The following is a 20480-nucleotide window of genomic DNA, read 5'->3' as shown; positions in this document are numbered from 1 at the left end:
AAGTGGCTACCCACTTGAACATAATTTCTCCTCAGGTTTTTCTTTCTACTTGAACTGCCAGCAGTGTTAACTCATTCAAGCAGCACACACTACTACTACAGAATCCTAGGAAAACTCAAGATCGTACAAAGAACAACCTCCAATACATGAAACCAAATGGAATTTAAATTTAATTTGTTTTGACATCATTCTAAACAAACCAGTCTATTTGGAGGCCTACACACCATATTCGGAATTATTTTACAAATTCAGTTTTGAAACCTTGAAGTTTTTTCTTTTATTCAAAATAGCAAGCCAAAAATGGGATAGATTATTCTTGTGAATGAGAAGTTTTAACTGGAAACCACAAAGTTCATGCTAATTGGTTTGTGTAGTCCTGAAGTAGTCACTGAATGGGGTTGCTTAACCTTCCTAAGCACACTCAGTTTAAAAAGAATAATCAAGAAAAACCCTCTAGAGTTGAATGATTTCCTCAGAAATTCCAGGTAACTGAAAGTTTCAAGGATGTTCAATAAGATGTAACACTGCCAGTATTTAAGAATGGGATTCAAAGGTCTAGGCCAATAAGTAGTGTTTTAACATTTTCTTTCTACTTCTTTTAAATCACAGAGAGCAGGGAAAAATACAGAATAATAATAAGAAAAATGAAAACAGCCATTCTACTAAACACGATCTCCTAGTTTTGGTGCTTCAGTTGTTTGTTGGCTTCTCATACTGTCCTCATTTTCATTAATATTGTGGGGTTTCCTATTTAAAAAAGCACCCGAATCATCATTATTCCTGAATTTTTGAATGGCAAGAAGTGATCATCAATAATGTATTGTACAGAAAAAAGAAAAAATAAAACATATCTGGGTCAACAGTACTATCATTTCAATGAGAAATGTTACTAGCAACCAATGGGAGAGAGAGTTCCCCCCCCCCACCTAAAAGCAATTTAAACTCCTGATCTTTCTCAAAGCAGAACTTTAAACTTGTGATTATCTGCATATTTGCTCTCAGCATATATTTTCATGACAACAGGTTGCTAGTCTTCTACAGTTTTCCAGAGTGTGCATCAAACTCTTCATCAGAATGGAAATATGGTATGCAAAAGAGAAACAGAAAGTGACAAAGGAGGACAGTACACAATAATGTACACATGAATATAGAAGTGGAAGTAAAATCCCACTATCACAGCTGTCTCAAAGGTTAGTGTAATGTAAGCCCTGAACTGAAAGCACTTTAAATGAGGGACTGTTCCTTCAAATGCAGTAAAAGCAATATTAACTAATTCACATTGGATGATCTGTACATGTAGCATGCATCCCAGAACAGAAGGCACCTTGTCCACAGAAAATTGCTGAAGAATTCTGTGCTAGCTAAGTGAAAGAGAGCTCAATCCGCACTTTTAATTTTGTAGTTAGGCACTAAGAAACACAATAGCCAATCAAAAGTACTTACTTTGATATTAATATTTTACACTGAACCTACAGAAAATTACTACAAAATTTTGCACTGATCTTCTACGAAACAAAAGCATCCATACTTCTGGAATGAAAGGCTGCTTCCATTTCAAATTCTGAATTCACGAAATTCATCACTCAATTTATCATATGTTAAAACAAATATAAACAGGTAACTACTTTTCCCAAATACCAAATAGACTGAATATATAAACTCAAAAAGTTTTGGCAATATGAATTAAGCGTGTTTCACAAATACCAATATACATCACATCAAACACACCATGCACAAAGATGTTATTCTGTGGGTTGTTTGAGTTTGAGGGTTTGGGAGAGAAGGCATGTTTTCCTTGGTAAGCAGAAGCTTGTTTCTTGATTTTTAACCATCAGAAAGTTGCCTGTAACAACTTCAGAGCACACAGCTTCAAGTAGACTTAAACTAATCCCTTTCAGAATCTGCCGACACAGCGTGCTCGCTGCCTGAACTCCCTCAGGATTGGTTAAAGCAGCTGAAGGAGTTAGGTCCCCCCTTTGCTACACAGAAGCACAGCCCCCTTGGCAGAAGTACAGCCATCCTCTGTGGTCACAAGGGACTAAACACACTTCCCTCTCTACAATCTGCATGTTGGTTTCAAGCTCTCACCCGGATTATTGGAGCAGACAGTCATGGATAACCATTCCTTAAACCACCCCAAAACAGATCACTAGATGCCTTGGGGACCTTAGCTATCTGAAGTATCTCTGAGGCTAAAGCCAAGGCTTCTCAAAGGAAGCACTACACAAATGATAAATCATTCTTGCTGGCAGACCTTAATGCCATACCCTTTAGTTAAGTGACTGGTGTTTGCTAGGGACACCCCTTCATACACACCTCCTTTTTGATAACTTTAAAAATAGCCTTGTACTAAAAGCTATACAGTCTACACAGCTCAACTTGAATAAGCACAATGTATCATCTGAGTACATGCTTCTTCTCAGGTAACTTTATTTGAAAAATGTACCTCCCTGATATACTGAGGAGAAAGGTTTAACAGGGCCTTCGGAGACTTCCCAAAAGAGAAGGATAAAATGGGGGCTCAACATTAAAATACAGATTTGATGTTTTTCCCAGCAGAGCAAAGAAGGGCTGAATCATATACCTACTTTATTTTAATCTTGACAAAAGAGTGTTTATGTACCATAGGATGACACATTGCAACAATGAAAATTAGTCTAAATTATCTCTAAATTCATTTTATTTCACTTTGAAAAACTTGTGTAGCCTCTTTTCCCAGAATTAGTCTACTTTAATCCAATTTACCGTAATCCATTCCTAAGGTGAATTATACTAAACTGAATTTTAATACGACATTTTAATACTGAATGAAAGCAACCCACACAGAATTTTAACATGATTTAACTAAACTGTTTTAAATTAATTTTTAATTTGAATTGATTTGACTTGACCTTACTGTCACATATGGACACATCACCTTCATACATGCTTTGAGAAATGGTCTGACAACAGAGAGAAATTTATCTAGAAACATTTCTGTGACAGGCAGAAAAATTCACATAAGATGTTCTCCATGTTGGAAAGTTTCATTTCACCACCTTCTTCAAGAAGCCAAGGGTCAAACAGGCTTGAGGGGCTTTACCTCAGCAAGCATTGAATACAACTGTAAGATGCTTCTTTTGTGAAACAATGGAAATCACATGGAAAAACTCCCAGACATCCTCTTACTAGGAGAGATGTACTTTCCAAACAACAGTAACAAGAAGTCAAATGCCAAAGCTTTGCTGTCGTCATGCTAGACTTGCAGGGTGAATCAATTTATAAATGAGTTTGCATGCAGAAGCATAAATCTTGCCCAAATCATGGAGTTACAGGTGGGGGGGAAAAGTAAAAAAAAAGCAAATAATTCCATGTATATCTGCAAAGCTATTCCTAGGTTATTTGTGAACATATCATTTCACAAAAGAAAAAAAAGTCCAGTCTGACTGCTGAGAGAAGAAGCAAAGGTTATGAAAATGTCTCTGGAGCAGAGACCAAGCAGCCATTGCCAGGCTGGAGCACTTTCAACCTGCATCAACCTGTTCCCACACCCCACGAAATTGCAGGCTACACTTCTACTAGAATCAAAGTGTTGCTTGCAAGACACCTCTGGAGGCCATCCTAGGCCAAATACCCCCTTCAAAGTAGAATTATCACCAAGACTATAACATCAGTCACAGCTTTGTCTAGCTGAGGACTGAAAGCCCCAGTGGACAGGGGTTGCCCTGGGCAGTCTGTTCTGCTCCACCACCCTCCTACACACGAGCAAAGTTTTATAATGTTCAAGCTGAGCCTCCCAAGCTGCAATTTGTGTCTACTGCCCCTTGCTGTATTACTTGCTGCTATCAAAGAGATCATCTCTGTCATCTTCATAAACACCCTTCAAGTTCTTGCAAGCTTATCCCCTTACTCTTCTTCATCTTGAGACTAAACAAGCCCAGCTCCCTTCAGGTGCCCCTTGGAGATCACACCATCTAGGTCACACCATCCAGGCCCCAACCTCAGTAACTTCCCAAGAGGCTTCAGCTTCTCCACATCCTTCAGGACCTGGGAGAAGTCAAGAGGTACAATTAACAACAAAATACTACAATCTTACCTCACCAGCACTGAGTAGTGGGGCACAGCATCTTGCCACCATCTGCTGGCTACAATCCTCTCACTGCAGTCCAGTATGCCATTCACTTTGCTCAGAAAAACAAAAACTTTACTAAAAGCCCCACAGAAGCAAACAAACAAAACAAACAATGACAAAAAAATAAAAAAAGCCCACATGTATATCCCACCAGCTATCAACCACAAATCCCTTCCTTGCAGGACATCATCCAGCCACTATCCAGCCTGTACCCACAGGTATTCCTGCAGCCAAGATTGGCCCATGCACTGATATTCTTGGTCCAGATGGCCTTCACAAGTCTATTCAAAATTAAATAATCAATCCAAAACTATTCTGGCTTGCAGAAATATCCCAGGTGTCCTGATTACCACAGCAGAAGAAAGAGACACCAGGACTCACTTTATAAATTGTGCCATTTCAACAACAGACAGCCCCAAACAGAAACAGGAGCACTGGTCACCCTCCATTAAAAAAGTGACATTGAAAATTTAAAAAATGGTAGTGTAGGTATTGCTATATTGAAAATTGAAAAATGGTAGTGTAGATATTACTATAACATTAATTACAATTACGCTTTTCTTTTGAGTGCCTGGTGAAACACACACCTGTGATAGCTGACCAACCACATGACTTCTAGACAAAGCAAACCTATATGCCTGAAAGATGTGATGCTAAAAACTGGGGATGCAGGCAAAGATTTGAAAATTTGTCTTCATCATCAGATATACCCAGTGTGCAACCAAATATACCTCATCTGGATTTGTATTTTGAGATGACTAGTTTAATGTACTTCCACTTCCCTGACTTCTTTGAAAAAAGTCACTAGAACTCAAAAAAATTTAAAAAAGGGGAAAGTCAAGTGTTAAATACTGTATTTAACTGAACTGTTAAAAAAATTCCACTGTTTTCTAACAGATAAACTATGAAAAGATTGCACTTCTCTCCTTCTAAAGGGCAATCTCATCTCAAACTCCATGTTTTTGGGAGATGTTGCATTAACAGAGGTAGGGAAAAAACTGACTTGTATGTCAATAATGACTTCAATCCCCCTTTGCTTAATCAGAAATCTGATCTGCTTATTAGTTACCATGTAAGGAAGATTAAATATAAGAAGAGTGAACTTGCCACAATATGCTTTGCAACATTAATAAAACATTAAATCATAGTTTTGTTGCCATGTCTGCTAAAGTAAAATGTTCAAATGGCCTTGGAAGAATCTATTTGACAACAGAGCATAAGTCTCTGATAGAAAGTCAAGGCTATTTCCTATCCAAGTCCTATGAGATGATCTGCTTGATATGGAGAATGGATGTTTATCTTCTTTGCAAAACACATTTTCCTTAGTCTGTGTGTTATTAATCTCCATGGGGGTGGACACCTCCAGGAAGGTGCAATGGTTCATCTCCTGGTTCTGGTCAATTCCTGTTTTAATCTCATTTCCAGGCTGCACTCTTCACACATAGTGAGATATTAAACTCTATAGGGGCAGACATCTCAGCTGGCCTTAGCACACAGCTTCCCCCCTTGTGGCCAATTGTTATTTTAACTCTAATTTCCTATGATTTATATTCCATTTTCAAGTTTAATATATTCTGCTTCATTTTTATCAACAAGTCTTCTCTCTCTCTCCCCTCCCCTACCTCTTTTCAGAGATTTTTCACAGGAAAAACTACCCTTTTGGTCCCTTTCACTAACCATTTCCCTCAAAATCATTGTGATGTTATTACCAGGTTGAGATGTTATTGGTGTCATTACCTTCAATGTTACTTGCAAACACACTGACAATGCTTGCCTTATTAAGGACTAGTTCTCTCAGTGGGGTATAATTTTGTCTAGCCTTGCTTCATATAAAATTTCACCTGTTGCAGGATGGGATAACCCCACATCTAGGTAACAAACTGGAATATAAGGTAGAACATAAGAAATTAAAGCATAATGCCTTATTGTAAATTCTCCAATTGACAGTCAGGTCTCTGTCCTAAATGGGGGTTGCATGACAACAGAAATCACAGGAACATCATGAGGCAAAAGTATTTCAGGCCTCTCAAATATTAGCATCATAATGGGCAACACAATCTCAGAGAGGAAAACAGAACCAGAGATCTTTAGCCTGCATGATATCTGCCTCAAACATTTTGAGACCAATCTTTGCTCTTCCTAGCAAATATAAAGCATTGTTTGAATACAGTATTTAATTTCACTATCTAAACATGCTTTCAGTTTTCCCTGCCAGGTTAGCTTCTCAGTCTTGAAAACACTCATCACTAAATTAACACATCATCATCATCTTCATCTCGTATTTGTTCACCACTTGAGAAACCTACTAGCCAAACATTTAAAAACCACGACAGAGGCATGTTTATGAAAAGGTTGCTGCAATTTCAAAAATATTGCTACTTTTTCAGAGCATGCTCTTCAATTTTTTGTCCCACTGATTTTTATACACTCTGTAGCAGAAGACCTGTCTAGTCTCCTTCTTTTTTTTTAATAAGCTGTATCTGTATTGGGAATTTGGTTCAAAAGAGACGGAAAATAAATGCCTTGATTGCCTCATTTACCATTAATTTTTTTCTCAGCACAGTTCTTGTACATGTGAACTTCACCACCACAGACAGAAACAAGCACGCCAGAAGCTCCACATCTGAAATGCTCCAACAATTCTCAGGGAAGCTTGATTCAAAGTTAGCAGACTATGTACCATGAGATACATAGTCTGCTATGAGGAACCCAACACACCAGAAAAAATGAGCCTACAGAAGACCATGAAATCTGAGGTAACCCTGCCTGCCTATACAACATGCAATGGTTCCAAATGTCTCACTACCTCTAAGACTTCGATTCAGCAACCAGCATCTATTGCACTAAATTGCTTGTCAATGCAGATACAGCCATAGTCTGTCTAAGACACAGCAAAGCAGAATTGCCCTGACAGGTACTAGTGTCACAGATAAAACTGGCAAGATCCTTCTAACTTCTTGCTGAAGCAGCTCATAAGATTCCAAGAGCAAAATACAGTGCAGATAACTTTACTGAAACATAGCCTTACTTTGCTTTCGGAAATCTTTTTTTTTTACTGTTTGTATTCACAGACATTAAAATTAAAAGCTTGAATTAAAAAAGGATTACTTCCTAGCTATTCAAGTCTTTCATTCCAAAGTTTTTGGAAAGCAAACTGAAATACACTTCAGAACATTCATCCACGCTTTGACTTAGTTTAATTTTACCATGCATTTGCATTTTCGCAAATGGTTGTTATTGTTGTCTGTCTGTTAGGCTGCTGTCTTCTGCAGTCCATTACCCAGTTTTCAAACACTGATTACAGTCCCCCATTACGAATATCTTCTTTGCCCATGCATTTTATCTCCTGCTATTATAACATTTCATCATGCCAGAATCCGTAAATTGTGTCTGAGAACAAACTAGTCTGTCTCTTAGGTAAACTGATCAATCATATATGAAAGAAACCAAAAATACTCCAGGGACCTAGATGTATTTATATATTTTACCATGCATAAACACATTCATCAAACAGCCACTGGGTCCATTTATAAGCTATACATCAATTACTGAACATTTACATAGAAGATACAATCATTGGTAGTTTATCTTTTATACTGCTAAAGGCAAATCCTCTTAATTACAACTTATTTAGCCAGAAGTTTTTAATATGTGCAACTCTAATGTTCTTAATGTTGTTACACTTTCTCTACTTTTTCCCCTGACAGATTACAGAATCCCACTCTTTTTCTAAATTGTGTTCTGAACTGCAAAAGTATAAGGAAATAGCAACTTCTCTGGGCCTAAACATAGCAAAAGCAATCTTTTATAGAAGGACCCATTTTGCTTAAGTACTGAGACCACATACTGCCTGCTCTTTCTTAATTCTTATCCAAAGAAATGCAAATTTATTCAGATGCCTAATTACTGTAGTTGAGATATAGTAAACAAGCAGATAAGAGAGAATGTAAAAGAAGGACAGGAGAATACTATGATAAACAATACACAGTCATCTTGGATGCAGAATGTCTCAAAAAAGGATTAGGAAATAAAAAGAAACCAGTTTTACCTGGATTCCTGCTTGACAGGGCCTTTTTAATATAGTAAACAGGAAGATAAAGGTGCCCTGATCTAGGAGTTTAAAACAATAGGAGTTTAAAACAGCAATAAAACAAAAGCTAAGCAGACGTGGAAGAAACTGGAGAATGTTCAAGAAAGTCGCCAAAACCCCCTGCCTAGCCATAATTCAGTCATCGCACAGGCAGGTAGGCTGATTTCTTTTTCCTGACCTCTTTCACCTGGCAAAACACTCAACATACAGTATGAGCAGAGCTGTTTAGAATTTTATGTATTACTGCCCACAAACCTGTTAGTGTAACAAGATAATGATAAAGTAGGAGTTATTCCTAAAGTACCAAAAGCTGGAGAGCAGCAACAAGGATGGGCTTACTGTCCTTTCATACTCAGTTCACATTTTCTGTCTTATAGAGAAAAAAAAGGCATCCTCCTCATTCATGGCACAGTACTGAAGAAACTCATCAACATCAAGATTTCCACAATGGATTCACAAATCCCTTTTGTCCCTTCTTAATTTTACACTTTCTTCTTCATATCTATTTTGTTTACACAGCTGAAATGCTGCCTCCATCACTGGACTCAATTCTCAACCACAAGACAGTAACTGATGTGGAAGAACATGTACGAGGACTTGGGATCTGTATGGTTTGAGGACTTATTTATTACAAAATTGTGAGCCCAATACTTAATGTTGTCCTCCAACAAATATGAGAGCAGTTGCTTTTCCTTTAAGGACAAAGGAGTAGTGCACTTATGCCTCCCTTATACTTCACAAATCAAAGTAAGATTATGTTGTTTTCCCAATTTCAAAGTATTATTCAAGGCAAGAAATTCTCCAAAACTACTTTCCACTACAGCTTTGTTGCAAGCACTACACAAGCAGTGCCCAGGAAACAGCACTTGGTAAGAACTTAACAAACTGTCTATTAGGTAATCAACATCAGTACTGCTGTGCACTTTAAAAGTGAATAAAATTGCTATTTTATTAGGGAAATAAATAAACATTTACCAACTTCATTCACTCGTGTGTTCTCTGGGGACTGCCTAATATACAAACTTAGTAAATTTGAGCATTTTCTTTGGCTTTTGCTTCCACTTGCTAATGCTGGGGTTTTTTTACGTTTAGGTTCACAATGCAAATGCTTCATGTCCAAGTGCAGTGGGAGTCTTTTTGTTGTTTTTTAATCACATATGCATTTCTGCTACAAAACAATTTTCTAATTCTTTCAACTTCTTCATCAGAATAAGACTGGCCCATTAATTATTTAAGGCTGCTTTTTACTTAATAGCTGTTTAAAGAGATGGATGGTCAAAATTATTTCCCAGAAACTCAAATTATCTAGTGCTTGTTTTCATTCCCATTTCCATGCTTAAGCAAACAGAGAGAGATGTTTACGCTTAGCATCTGGATACTATCACTATGCAAGCAAAGCAATCCAACAGATTATTCCAGTATTCCTAGGGTCTGCAAATGTCATTATTAATCACAAATGCTACTCTTTCAGGTTCACAGCCTCGTCACATACCCCATAAAGCTCAGACCAAGGATTTTAAAATACATGGTTTCTGTCAATCTGAAAGTAATGTACCGACTCCCCTACCCTCATAAAGAACATCTGTGCAGTCTCTCTAAACGAGAGCATAATCTTGCCCTTCCAAAATGCTAGTGATTTAACTCGGCTCCTTGATCAACTTTTGACAGAAACACCAATAAATCACCAAAAGGATTGAGCATTTGGAGTATAAACCCAAAAAAAAATACAGGTAAGTGAGCCAGAGGGAACAACCACCACCCCCCTAAAAAGCTGTTTAGTACATCCATTTCAATGCCTTTAAAACAACCTATAAACTGACTCTGGTAGTTTGCTGCTGTGCAGACAACAGGATACACAAACTAGGCAGGAACTCTCTCATCCCTGGAAAGAACTGCAGACCTGGAAGCGCTTCATACCTTCAACATGACTCAGAAGGAGCTGTTAACCAATCCTACAGTACTTAACCAAGTCAGCATGCAGGTATTTCAAATGAAAGGAGAAAGAAGGGGGGAAAAAAAGGGAGGGAAGGAAAAAACTACTGTGAATAACACACCACCTAGGAATGCAACACTTTCCCACTTATGTAAGAAGAATCAAAGCACTAAATCATTAAACTAACTTTATCAAAGGAAAAAGTCAACCACATCGGCTAATAACAGCATATAGTGTAAGTAACTACTAACAGAAGCGGTTTTAAAATGTTAAAAGTTAAAAAAACCCCAATTTGATTAACAACTTCTCACTTTCAGGTTTCAGCCACCTCAGTCAGAAAAAACCCCCACCTTTAAATCTTTACATGCTATGACATTACACCCATCTATTTAGCCTGTGTCTACCAGGAAAATTATAATCCCTTTCATTACCAAGCTTCGTTTCAACTGATTCAGAAATCCAAATCATTACATGCCAAGGGTTTTGCTCTCACCTGGAAAATGCCTTTCCACCCTTACATATCTACTTACACTCTTATAAGTAAGTAGAGCAAGAACATGAAGGATTTTGTTTGTGGTGGGGGTTGTGAATAGTTTGTCATGCTGTCTGAAAGGAAAGGTAGGGAAAAAAGGAAAGCCAACCCCACAGAGATTTACAAATGCAAAAAACTTAATATAAATAGACCTTTTGCACTAAACAAGACCACACACACAAAGTATTCATATGTTGAAGAGCTGGCAAGCCTGTGGAATGAGTTTGCAATTTCTAGTATATTCACAAATTGAGTCGGGACTGATTGCTGGTAAAAACTGCAAAAAGAATATTTGTTTGGCTTTTCTGAATTGACTAAGGAAAAGACCATTTTATTACACTTCAGCTGTGTGAGAGTGGAAAGCCTTTTTTAACTGGAAATTGACTAGCCTGAAAAGTGAACATGGAATGCACCAAACAACGTTATCACATCAACAAAAGACAGATACAGCTAACCAAAGGAACACACAAAAACTTCATGAAAAATGATATTTATAGTCAACTATTTCTATATACTGTTTATACTTAACCATTCTGAGAAAGGAATCTCATCTACCTTCCTTCACTTATGGCACCAAACTCTAACACTGAACTCTTCCAACAAAAACCAAGGAGAGCCAAGGAGATTTTTAAAAGGAGCTGGAGGGGGCTGTTGTGAATGCATGTTTAAGGTCACTTAAAGATTCACCCTTCTGGGGCCGGGGTGGGGGGGGGGCGGGAGGAGGATGAGCCACCATGGGACAAGGAGTTCAAGAACAGTGGGGGAGATGACAATCCACTTCTTTCTTCAGGTATGGGGGAAGGGATTACGGGACTGACCGTTTGGTAATTTCGAGACTGGACTGGGGGTTTTTGTTTATTTAACATTCTCTTTAAATCAACACCATTGTCTTCTCTGGAAAACTTATGACAAACAGCACTGAAGTTAACACACTAATGCTTTGGTATGTACTGTCTACTTAAAATGCATGATACTCAGACTTGAGGATACTAATGGAAGAGATGACTGAAAAAAGTATATTGTACAACTGTAAAAGTGCTTTTCTTCTAAGGAATCAGAAGTTGAACAAAATATAAGACTGCCTTTGGTACTTTTATAAGAAATCATCCCTTTAAAGTATTTTAAATAGAGTGATGGCAGTCAGCACTGATAATTTAGTCAAGAACTCAGTCACATTTCTTCAGCACTCTCATGGCTGATAAGCGCTTTCACATTTACAAAGAACAGGCAAATAGGATGACACTGGGAGAACCAAGACAACGGATACCACTTTGATCTTACTCCAGCCTCACACCACAGAGACAAGATACAGATATAATGGAGTGTCAAAATATAAAATCAAAGCATTTTTCTAATTAATAGCAACAGGTCAACTCTCTTCCAGGTCTTGTAATTTTAATTTTTCACTGTAGTGAAGAAGACAAAAGTAGTCTAAAATTTCAGTGCTTCAATAGACTTTTCTTTTTTACTTCAAATCATAAATCGTTTAAAACCAGCAAATATCATAAACCACACTATAGGACTCACAAAGAAACACAACTTCTGTTTGGAAATAGTAATACAAAAAATAGTTCAATAAGTCAGTTATCCAGTCAAAAATTTAACTCTGAGCAGTTTTGAACTCATTTGAACTACAGCCACAATTATTCTTCATAGTATTTTTCTCTTCTGGTTATTATTCATCAGTCATTTTTACTGTTACAGAGCAAGTGTTTACACACAAAAGAAAGCATGCAACTCCACCTCAAAATAAATTGAGTAACCAGTCTGTAATAATTAGAATGAACATACCATAACTTAATTGCAACAGAACTTGGATTTAAAGTATTCAACAGTGTCTCATAAGTCAGTAGAATTAATTTCATGACATGGTAGTTGAGAAATGGCCTCTTTTGCTACTCAATTAATAAACATAATCACATGTTTTTAGTAAGTGGCAACAGAAGTAAATGACTTTCTGACAAACTGAAAGGTCTAATCTTTCATACACTAGCTAACAAAAATAACCTCATATCACCTTAGTACCAGGCAAAGAATTGAATTTTTTCACAACACCAATCCTCCAGAAATTAAATCCCTCAAATCTCTTACTTAAAATGCAGACACAACTTTCAACTATATGGCTTCTCAGTTAGAGCAGACTAAGTGATTCAAAACTACAAAGTTGGTATGCACAATAGGTGACTTCAGCTGGGTAGTTTGCATAGTTTTAAACTAGTGGTTTAAAGCCATCTGTAGTCAAGGCTTACCAGGAAACAGCACAAGGTAATGACCTTTCTGACCTACAAAATTATGAGTAGAAGGATTTTATGCTCAGCCTAATGATATGGAATTGTCACCAACGCCATTTGCCACTGCCCTGCTGGCTCACTCTGGCCTTTAGAAACCATGGCCATTTTTCTTCTTCAACCCACATTCACATCTCATGAGCAATCCTATTTAAATACCCCAGAGGATGGCCAAGGACAGATCATGCATGGAAAGATGTGAAATCACAGAAACCAGCTTTAAATCAGTTCCTGCCGTGCCCCAAACTGGGTGTCACAACATCTCTAATTCTAGCTGCTATCTAGGTGTCACTCCTCCACCAAGTCCTCTATTACTTGACATCACAATTGCTCTCTACTAAGTACTATGAATAGGCCACTCCTTGTTTACACAATTATATAATAAACACTTTAGCTATGTATTACAATGAAAGAACACATTTAAGCCCAGTTTACTCAAAGCTGCATGTCAGAAACACTAGCATGACGCTGCCATCAGTTGGTGTGCAGTCAGCCAGAGCACACCTTCAAACACCTTCCCTCCAGAGCGAGCACCAGGCCTCTTTTCCCCCTCAGTCCATGTCCTCCTGCCTGTTCTTTGTACTTCCTTGGGAAAATGAAGTGCTGGCCCGGTGAGCAGAGCATAGATCCAGTGTGACCCAGACCAGTGCCAGGTTCACCTCACATGAGCTGCACTGTGATCGCAGCTGTCAAACCCAGCCTTCCCACCACCAACCCGCATCCTCCCTTGTGTCAGGTTTAGGTGGCTGCACATCTGCCAGTGAACTAATAGGAAACTAATCCCAAGCCCCATCCTCCCTTCAAGGAAATTCACAGAAAGCTAGACCAGCTCATCCACAGGCCACTTGGTGGCCAGACCTAGCATAGCCAAAGACCCGAGAGCCACTCAAGTGATAGAAATGCCCCCCTCTATGGCAGCAGTAATTTAAATTAGCTTAATAGCATAGGCAGATTGCAAACGAAGCTCCAAATCAGAGTGCACCCTTCTGGGAGCAGCACTACAAAAGCATTTTTCATGACAATGATAAGCTATGGCAGATGGGATTCCATCAGCACCAGAAAACACAAGGTATGTCCTAATTGACTCAGCTAAGAGAACTGAAGTAGTTTTTTTGGAAGCTTCCTATACACATTTAACATAATCTGTGTTGCAAAAGGAAGAGTAGAGATTTCACCAAAATCCGAGTTGCAGACACTCGGTCACATACCAGCTCCTGAGAGGTGAGATGACCTGGAGGACTGGATGACTGGATAGAGAGCATAAAGACTCGAGACCAAGAAGCAACACTACAGCAGTACTGCAGATATCTTTGCATGTTAATCCAGATACTGCCAATCTTTACATGTAAACTCCTTTAAACTCACTGTATTAACAAGAGCATATCAAGAAGAGAAAGAGGCAAACCATAGTGGTAAGCATTAAACTGTCCCAAACATTCAGCATGAGGTCACAGGTCCTTCAAGAGCCTGGCTCAAAACCTCTCCTTCCTCCAAAAGGGCTGGTTAAAGACTCTCTCCTTCCCAAGAGTCCTGCTGTCCACTGGCACAGCCACTCCACAGACTATTGCATTTAATGCAATATCTCACTCCTTCAGTAATGAAATAGTTCCATAAAAGTGTCAGCTCACAAGCAGGAGTGAGACAAATGGTCAAAAAAGCCAAGCAAATGACAGGAATGATCACACTAAGGATAGGGAACAGAAATCATTATTAAGCACTATATAAATCCATCAGGCAGCTGTCTCATGGATGCTCTGAGCAATGTAGAACTGGAACAGAAAGAAGGCTGATAAAGGGTAAAAAGAAGATATGGAATGATAGCTTCACAGAAGGTGGCTACAGCTGGACTTTTCTGACTAGAAATGGAATAGTTGAGATAAGAGTGGAAAAACCCTGTGTGGCATGAAGAAGGTAAAATGGGAGAAATTATTATTAATCTTTTCATACAAGAGCTAGGATATATGAAATACAACAAGCTATTTCAAAAAAACAAAGCTTGTATGTAGCTTTTTCCACACAACTTATAGATTCCTTACCACAAAGCAAGATAAATAAAAGCAATACAGGCTGAAAATGTCATTAGGCACAATCACGGTTACATAGTTCACTTAGGGATAAAATACCAGCACTCTGTCACTGTGAGTGACAGACAGTACTCAGAGGAACTCACTCACCTTGCCAAAAATCCCTCTCCCCAAGTGCCCACCATCAGAGACTGGATACTGGACAGGTGGACCTCTCACCCCATCATGTGCAAATTTCTTACCTCACCCCTGCCCTTGGGATTTTTTAATTTTTATTTATTAGTCTAAGTAGATCCTAAACAAGAGCAAGACACCTTCCTTGGTTTAAGGTGCACTGTGTATATCACTACCACACTAATCAGGCAGTACAGTGATTCTCAGACAAAAGGGCCTAATAGGGATTTCCGGGGTCATTGTGTTCTGGGTGCTTTCAATTTCACATGAATCTGTTCAGTTCCAATTAGAAAATTTTTATCTATTGTATAACTATAATATGGCACCTGAAAATACAGATAGGCAAGTGATCTGTGAACCCACAGTGCTATGGAAGGAGATTAACGTACAAAAGATTTGAGAAGCAAGCGATGAAAACAGGAAAATAATTTCACTTCTAATTTCACTCATTTTCCGTGTAATTTGTCGATACATTTGAACAGCTTGATGGGAAATAAAAAGCAGCTGATAAGTTTCTTATGCATGCATGCCTACCTCCACCAATGTCTCCTGTATATCTTGCATATATGGAAATTGTAGTACATTCAAGGAAAAATATGACTGAAGCATCTTTTGCTGTTCTGGCAGCAAAGTGCTAATTTGAGTTTAATTACTTTAAAGTATTTTTAAATGTTTTCAAAGAGCTCTCAGTTTCTTATACTACACGATTACAAACAATAGATATGCTGGTTAAAATTTTCATATATTTCTCAGTAAGTATATTTAATGGAAAAAATCTATAAAACAAATAATATCTTCTAATTTATCGTATCAAATTTCTGAGTTAGATTCACTCCCAAAAACAGATTATAACTATTTTATCAGGGGAAGGGGAAAATATTAACTTAGAAATATTTACCCTTGCATGTTAATTTGTGACATTAACTATGCACACAAAAGTCTAACTATTCTAATAAATTATCTGAAATCATAAAACATACTGTGTTTTTTATGCTTGACTGTCCCCATGGTCTGAAATATCACAGTTAAATAATTTCAGGTAAGCAGATGTATCTAGAGTTTCTATCCTCATATCTTTTATTTAGTAGTTATAAACCTCACACTCTTGTACAGACACCATCAGAGGCAGTGCAATGCACATTTCTATCAGCAGTTGACAAGCCAGCAGCATTCTTCAAATTTTTTTTTAAATATTCCTTTTTTTCCTTCAAAATTGAAAATATGCAAATTGCTAAAAATAAAATTTTAAAAAAATATAAGTTTAAAGTGATTGAGTTGTGAAAACAAGCCGAACTTGTTCTTTATCGAACTGTAGGAGTTGCAGATGAAAGGAGGTGCTATATAAGGAATAGCTAGACTTCAACAGAGAACACACTGCCAAAACATTTTGGCCTAGATTCTGACAGGCACGCACCCAAGTTGAAGGGTCATGGAAAGCAGCGGTGTAAAGAAACAATCTACAGAGACCAGAAAACATTACACTGCGGATTAGGGCTGCGGCTGGGGGGAAGGGGGCAGGGGAGGAGGGCAGAGAGAAGCTGCTTGGAGTTTTGTTTGCTTGGGGTTTTTTTCATTTGAAATCTGAGGAGAAAAACAAAAGATACAATGTCTCGATTATGTGGGGGGGGGGGGGGGGGGCAGAGAAGATATACAAGCACAATTTCTAAGACAGCAACAAATTATAAAATGTATCTTGTTCTTTTTCCCAAGTTTCTGCAGCTCCTTCTCATTTGCTTTCACGGAATACGTTAGAAGGAAGAACAGACGGCAGACTATCACACACGGTTCCCGAAGAAGGCCAACTTTCAAAAAATTCATACTCTGTAATTTGATTAGACCCTTAATAAACATGTCAAAGTTTTTATGAAGAATTTAATGAAGAGCTCTAGATTTTGCTATCGCTCATGCTCAGGAGTAGTACAGAGCATCATAAAAAGAAAATAAAAATCAAATTACAATGAGATAGAGATTTGTAAAAGGTCCAGACTGACTTAATACCTTCATTAACGACAAAGGAAAATTAACAGTTTTCAATTCTTGCAATTCCGATGAGAAGAATATTAATAAAAAGGGAGCTGAGAATCAGCTAGGTTTAGTTTAACTTGGAAAAGCACAGGCTTTTCCAAGCCGTGCTGTGCATCCTCACTTCACATATTAGGGTGAGGATGGTGGAAGGCAGTCAAAGAAAGATGACTGCAAAACAGTACTCATGTTAAACAATGGAGATGCCCAGGTATAAAACAGATGCTCCAGTGTGCAACAAACAGAGAAACTTCTCAGGCTACAGAAAGGCTCTGACTGGGACAAGTGAGCTCAAACTTTTGTGTGTGCATCCAGCAACACCAAAATAAAGAAGTTTCATCAACAGAATCACAAACACACACACACACTCCTGGGACTGGCTTAGAATAAGTAATGAAACAAACTTTGGGGCAGTTATTAAATTCAGTAGGGCATATCTCTACTTGTGGATATCAAATGTACTTAATAAGAGAGCAATAACCATATCTTAAACCAAGCACAATGATAGAATCAGCTACTAGCAACTGTATTTCACTAAACCTTCAAAAAGGTCTGAGTGTCTCTGATTAACAAACATCTGATTGGTGCAACACATCAGTATTCTTGATCCTTGGCAATAGAAACTAAAGTCTCTAGCTGCTGACATGCTATACACACCAAAAAAAAATTAATCTTGTGTTTCCTAGATACAATTGTTCAACTCCTTGACAAGCTTCACCTACTCTGGTCAGAAGGATATTGAACATTCTTTTCCACTTACCTAACACGTACGCCACAGTACCAACCTGACTGCTTGTACTTGCAATTCAAAATAGGCTGCATGCCACATTTTCAGCACAAAATACCACAGATCATATAAGTTATCAGAACTTCCTACTCTCCTTACACCAGTGAACAAGCTTATGAAGAATCTTTATGTAAGTGTTACCTTTGGTGTTAACACTAGCCTGATGAGTTAGGAGTAAAGCAAAAATCACTAGTCTAACTTAACTATGATTTTGAATGAAAAGATATTACGCATGGGAATGTTTTATTTTAGTTGTTCCTACAACATACCAGCTGTGTGGATGGTACATTTCCCTTCCCCTGGTAAAGGGCTCGTAGATGCTTACGTAATTTCACAATTCTGATAGAGACATTAAATTATACACACCAAACTCAGACACAGGGATGGATGTAAGCTGCTCAGATCAGCACTCCTTCAGCATATTTCTTAATCGATGACATTTCAAATGTCTCAATTAAAAACTAATTTATAGGAGGACCGGGAGGAAAGGAAGAAAAGCCCCCGACTACACATCAGTCCTTTAAAGTCTCAAGAGTGTAGATACTTTTATTAATAGCAGTTTTCAAATCAGTATCGTATGATAAAGATCTCAAATGCCTGTTCAACCGATGCACTCGATGCAAGTACTATTCAAACGAGGGGGAGAGGAAAGAAAGAAAAACGAGAGTCTTAAGTCTATTTCAGCCAGTCAGTTACTCCTTGGTGTAATACTTCACCGCAAACAATAACAGCACGTTCATAATAAAGCTTCACCCAAGCAAACGAAGGGTGCTTCACAAACTACAGCGGAGCAGGTGGGGGTGACGGTCCGGCACACGAGTCCCCAGTGTCCCTCGCATCACCCCGGCACAGCACGGGAGATGCTGCCCCCTCTTCCAGGAGTGGCCGCTCCAGCCCCAGGCTCTCTGCCCCGAGGCTCCGCCGGGACCAACAACTCAGCACCGCGCCGGCCGCAGCTCCCACCGCCCGGCCCCGCGGGCTTTAATTCCGCAAAACCCCCGGCGTTGGGCGGCCAGGGAGGAAGGGGCGAGAAATTGGCGGTTTTCACACAAAACAGACGCCGACCCTATCGGAGCTTTCCCTCCCGTTTCTCACCCACCACTCTTTTTTAATGCTGGGAGGGGGGATCCCGGTGGCCGGCGGCACCTCGTGTCTCCCTGCCCCACGCCTCGGGGCGAGGGGAGCGGCCGGGCTGCGCTCTCCGCGCCAGGCAGGGAAACGCCGGGAAAAGTTTGAGCGGGGGAAGGGGCGACAACAGCTCCAACCCCGCTGGCACCTGGGAGGCTGGCCGGGGGAGGGAAGGAGGAGGAGGTGAGGAAGGGGAGTTTGTAAGGTGCCCGAAGCCCGCGTTCTGTCCGCCCCTGCGAGCCCCGCGCCGGCAGCCTGCCTGGGTCTCCCACCGCGCCCCGTAGAGCGGAGGGCTTGGGGGTGTGGGGCAAGAGCCGGGTCCCGGAGCGGCGCGACCCTTCCCAACTCTCTCCCCTTCCTTCCCCTCCCTTTCCCGGCAGGCAGCCCGGGCACGGCGCGATCCCGCCGCGCCGCCCGCCCGTACCTGGGCGCCGAGCAAGAACTCACCTGCCGAGAGCTGGGCCCGGGCCGCCCCGAGCAGGGCGGGCGAGCGGCCGGCCAGCAGGGCGAGCGCCGCCAGCAGCGGCAGCGAGGCGGCGGCGCCGGCTCCCCTGCCCATGCCGACTTGCGGAGAAGTTTCTGAAAGAGGCCGGTGCTGCCCCGGCCCGCGGCGGCGGGCGGAGCGCACCTCGCCCGCCCCCCTGGCCGCGGCGCCTCGCCAGGAGCCCCCGCGCCGAGGGGCGCCCGCTGGCCCCGGGGCCGCCCGCTGGGGCAGCCGTCTGCGGCGCGACGAGCGCGGCGGCGGTGGCACCGATTCCCCTCGTACTCCGGAGTTACTTTGCTGCTGGGCGAGTGGGGCGGGAGGGAGGAGCCGAGCGCGCACGTCCAACCCCCGCTCCCCGGCACTTGGCACGGGGAATGTGGGACTCCGGCCCGCAGCCCGGCGCGGGCGCAGCGGCGCCCGGCAGCGCCTCCTGCTGCAGGCACCGGGGCAGCACCGGCTCGGATCGGCGCTGCCCGGATCGCCTCCGCTCCGCTCGGATCGGCTTCCCCTGGCGCGGTTCGGCTCGGCTCTTCTCCGCCCTCTCCGGCACGGCGCAGCCTGGCTCAGCGCGGCTCCGCTCGGCTCGGCTCGGCTCAGCGCGGCACAGGAGCAGCTACAGGCGGTTGTGCGAGCCCCCCGCTCTCAGCCTCCCTCCTGAGGGAAACCTGCTGCTTCTGGAGGAGAAGGAGGAGAGGGGCGGAAGGGAGAGGGCGCCGGCTGAGCCGGAGGGGCGGGAGGTCGGGGCAGGGAGCGCGGCCGGGAGCGGCGGGTCTCGGGCGCTGGTTTCGGGGGACGGTCCCCACGCCTCGGGTGGGATCTGTTGGCTCATCCCGTTCTTGGAAACGCGATATGGATCGAGTGGCAAGCGTGGTATTATTATCAGCGCGCATCAAACAGCCTGGCTGTA

The 20480-nt window shown here is 41.0% G+C and overlaps 1 protein-coding gene across 12 annotated transcripts in view; it reads right to left on the bottom strand.

Annotated features, from left to right (window-relative positions):
- PTPRK (protein tyrosine phosphatase receptor type K) overlaps positions 1-19847 on the bottom strand; it is a 378252-nt gene extending 358405 nt beyond the window's left edge. For 8 of the 12 annotated variants that reach the window (XM_039707321.1, XM_039707325.1, XM_039707323.1 and 5 more), the window contains exon 1: positions 19537-19846. In XM_039707321.1, the coding sequence (XP_039563255.1) occupies positions 19537-19648 (112 nt within the window). In that variant the 5' untranslated portion in view covers positions 19649-19846. Of the gene's footprint in view, positions 1-19536 lie in introns of all 12 variants that reach the window. The other 4 variants (XM_039707330.1, XM_039707332.1, XM_039707333.1 and 1 more) reach the window with 2 other exon arrangements.
- Positions 19848-20480: the final 633 nt, after the last annotated feature.

This window comes from Passer montanus, unplaced genomic scaffold (assembly GCF_014805655.1).
Source record: "Passer montanus isolate IOZ18808 unplaced genomic scaffold, ASM1480565v1 scaffold2, whole genome shotgun sequence".
Lineage (NCBI taxonomy): Eukaryota > Metazoa > Chordata > Aves > Passeriformes > Passeridae > Passer > Passer montanus.
Note: the sequence above shows the minus strand (reverse complement) of the source record. Positions and strands in the feature narration are given on the sequence as shown.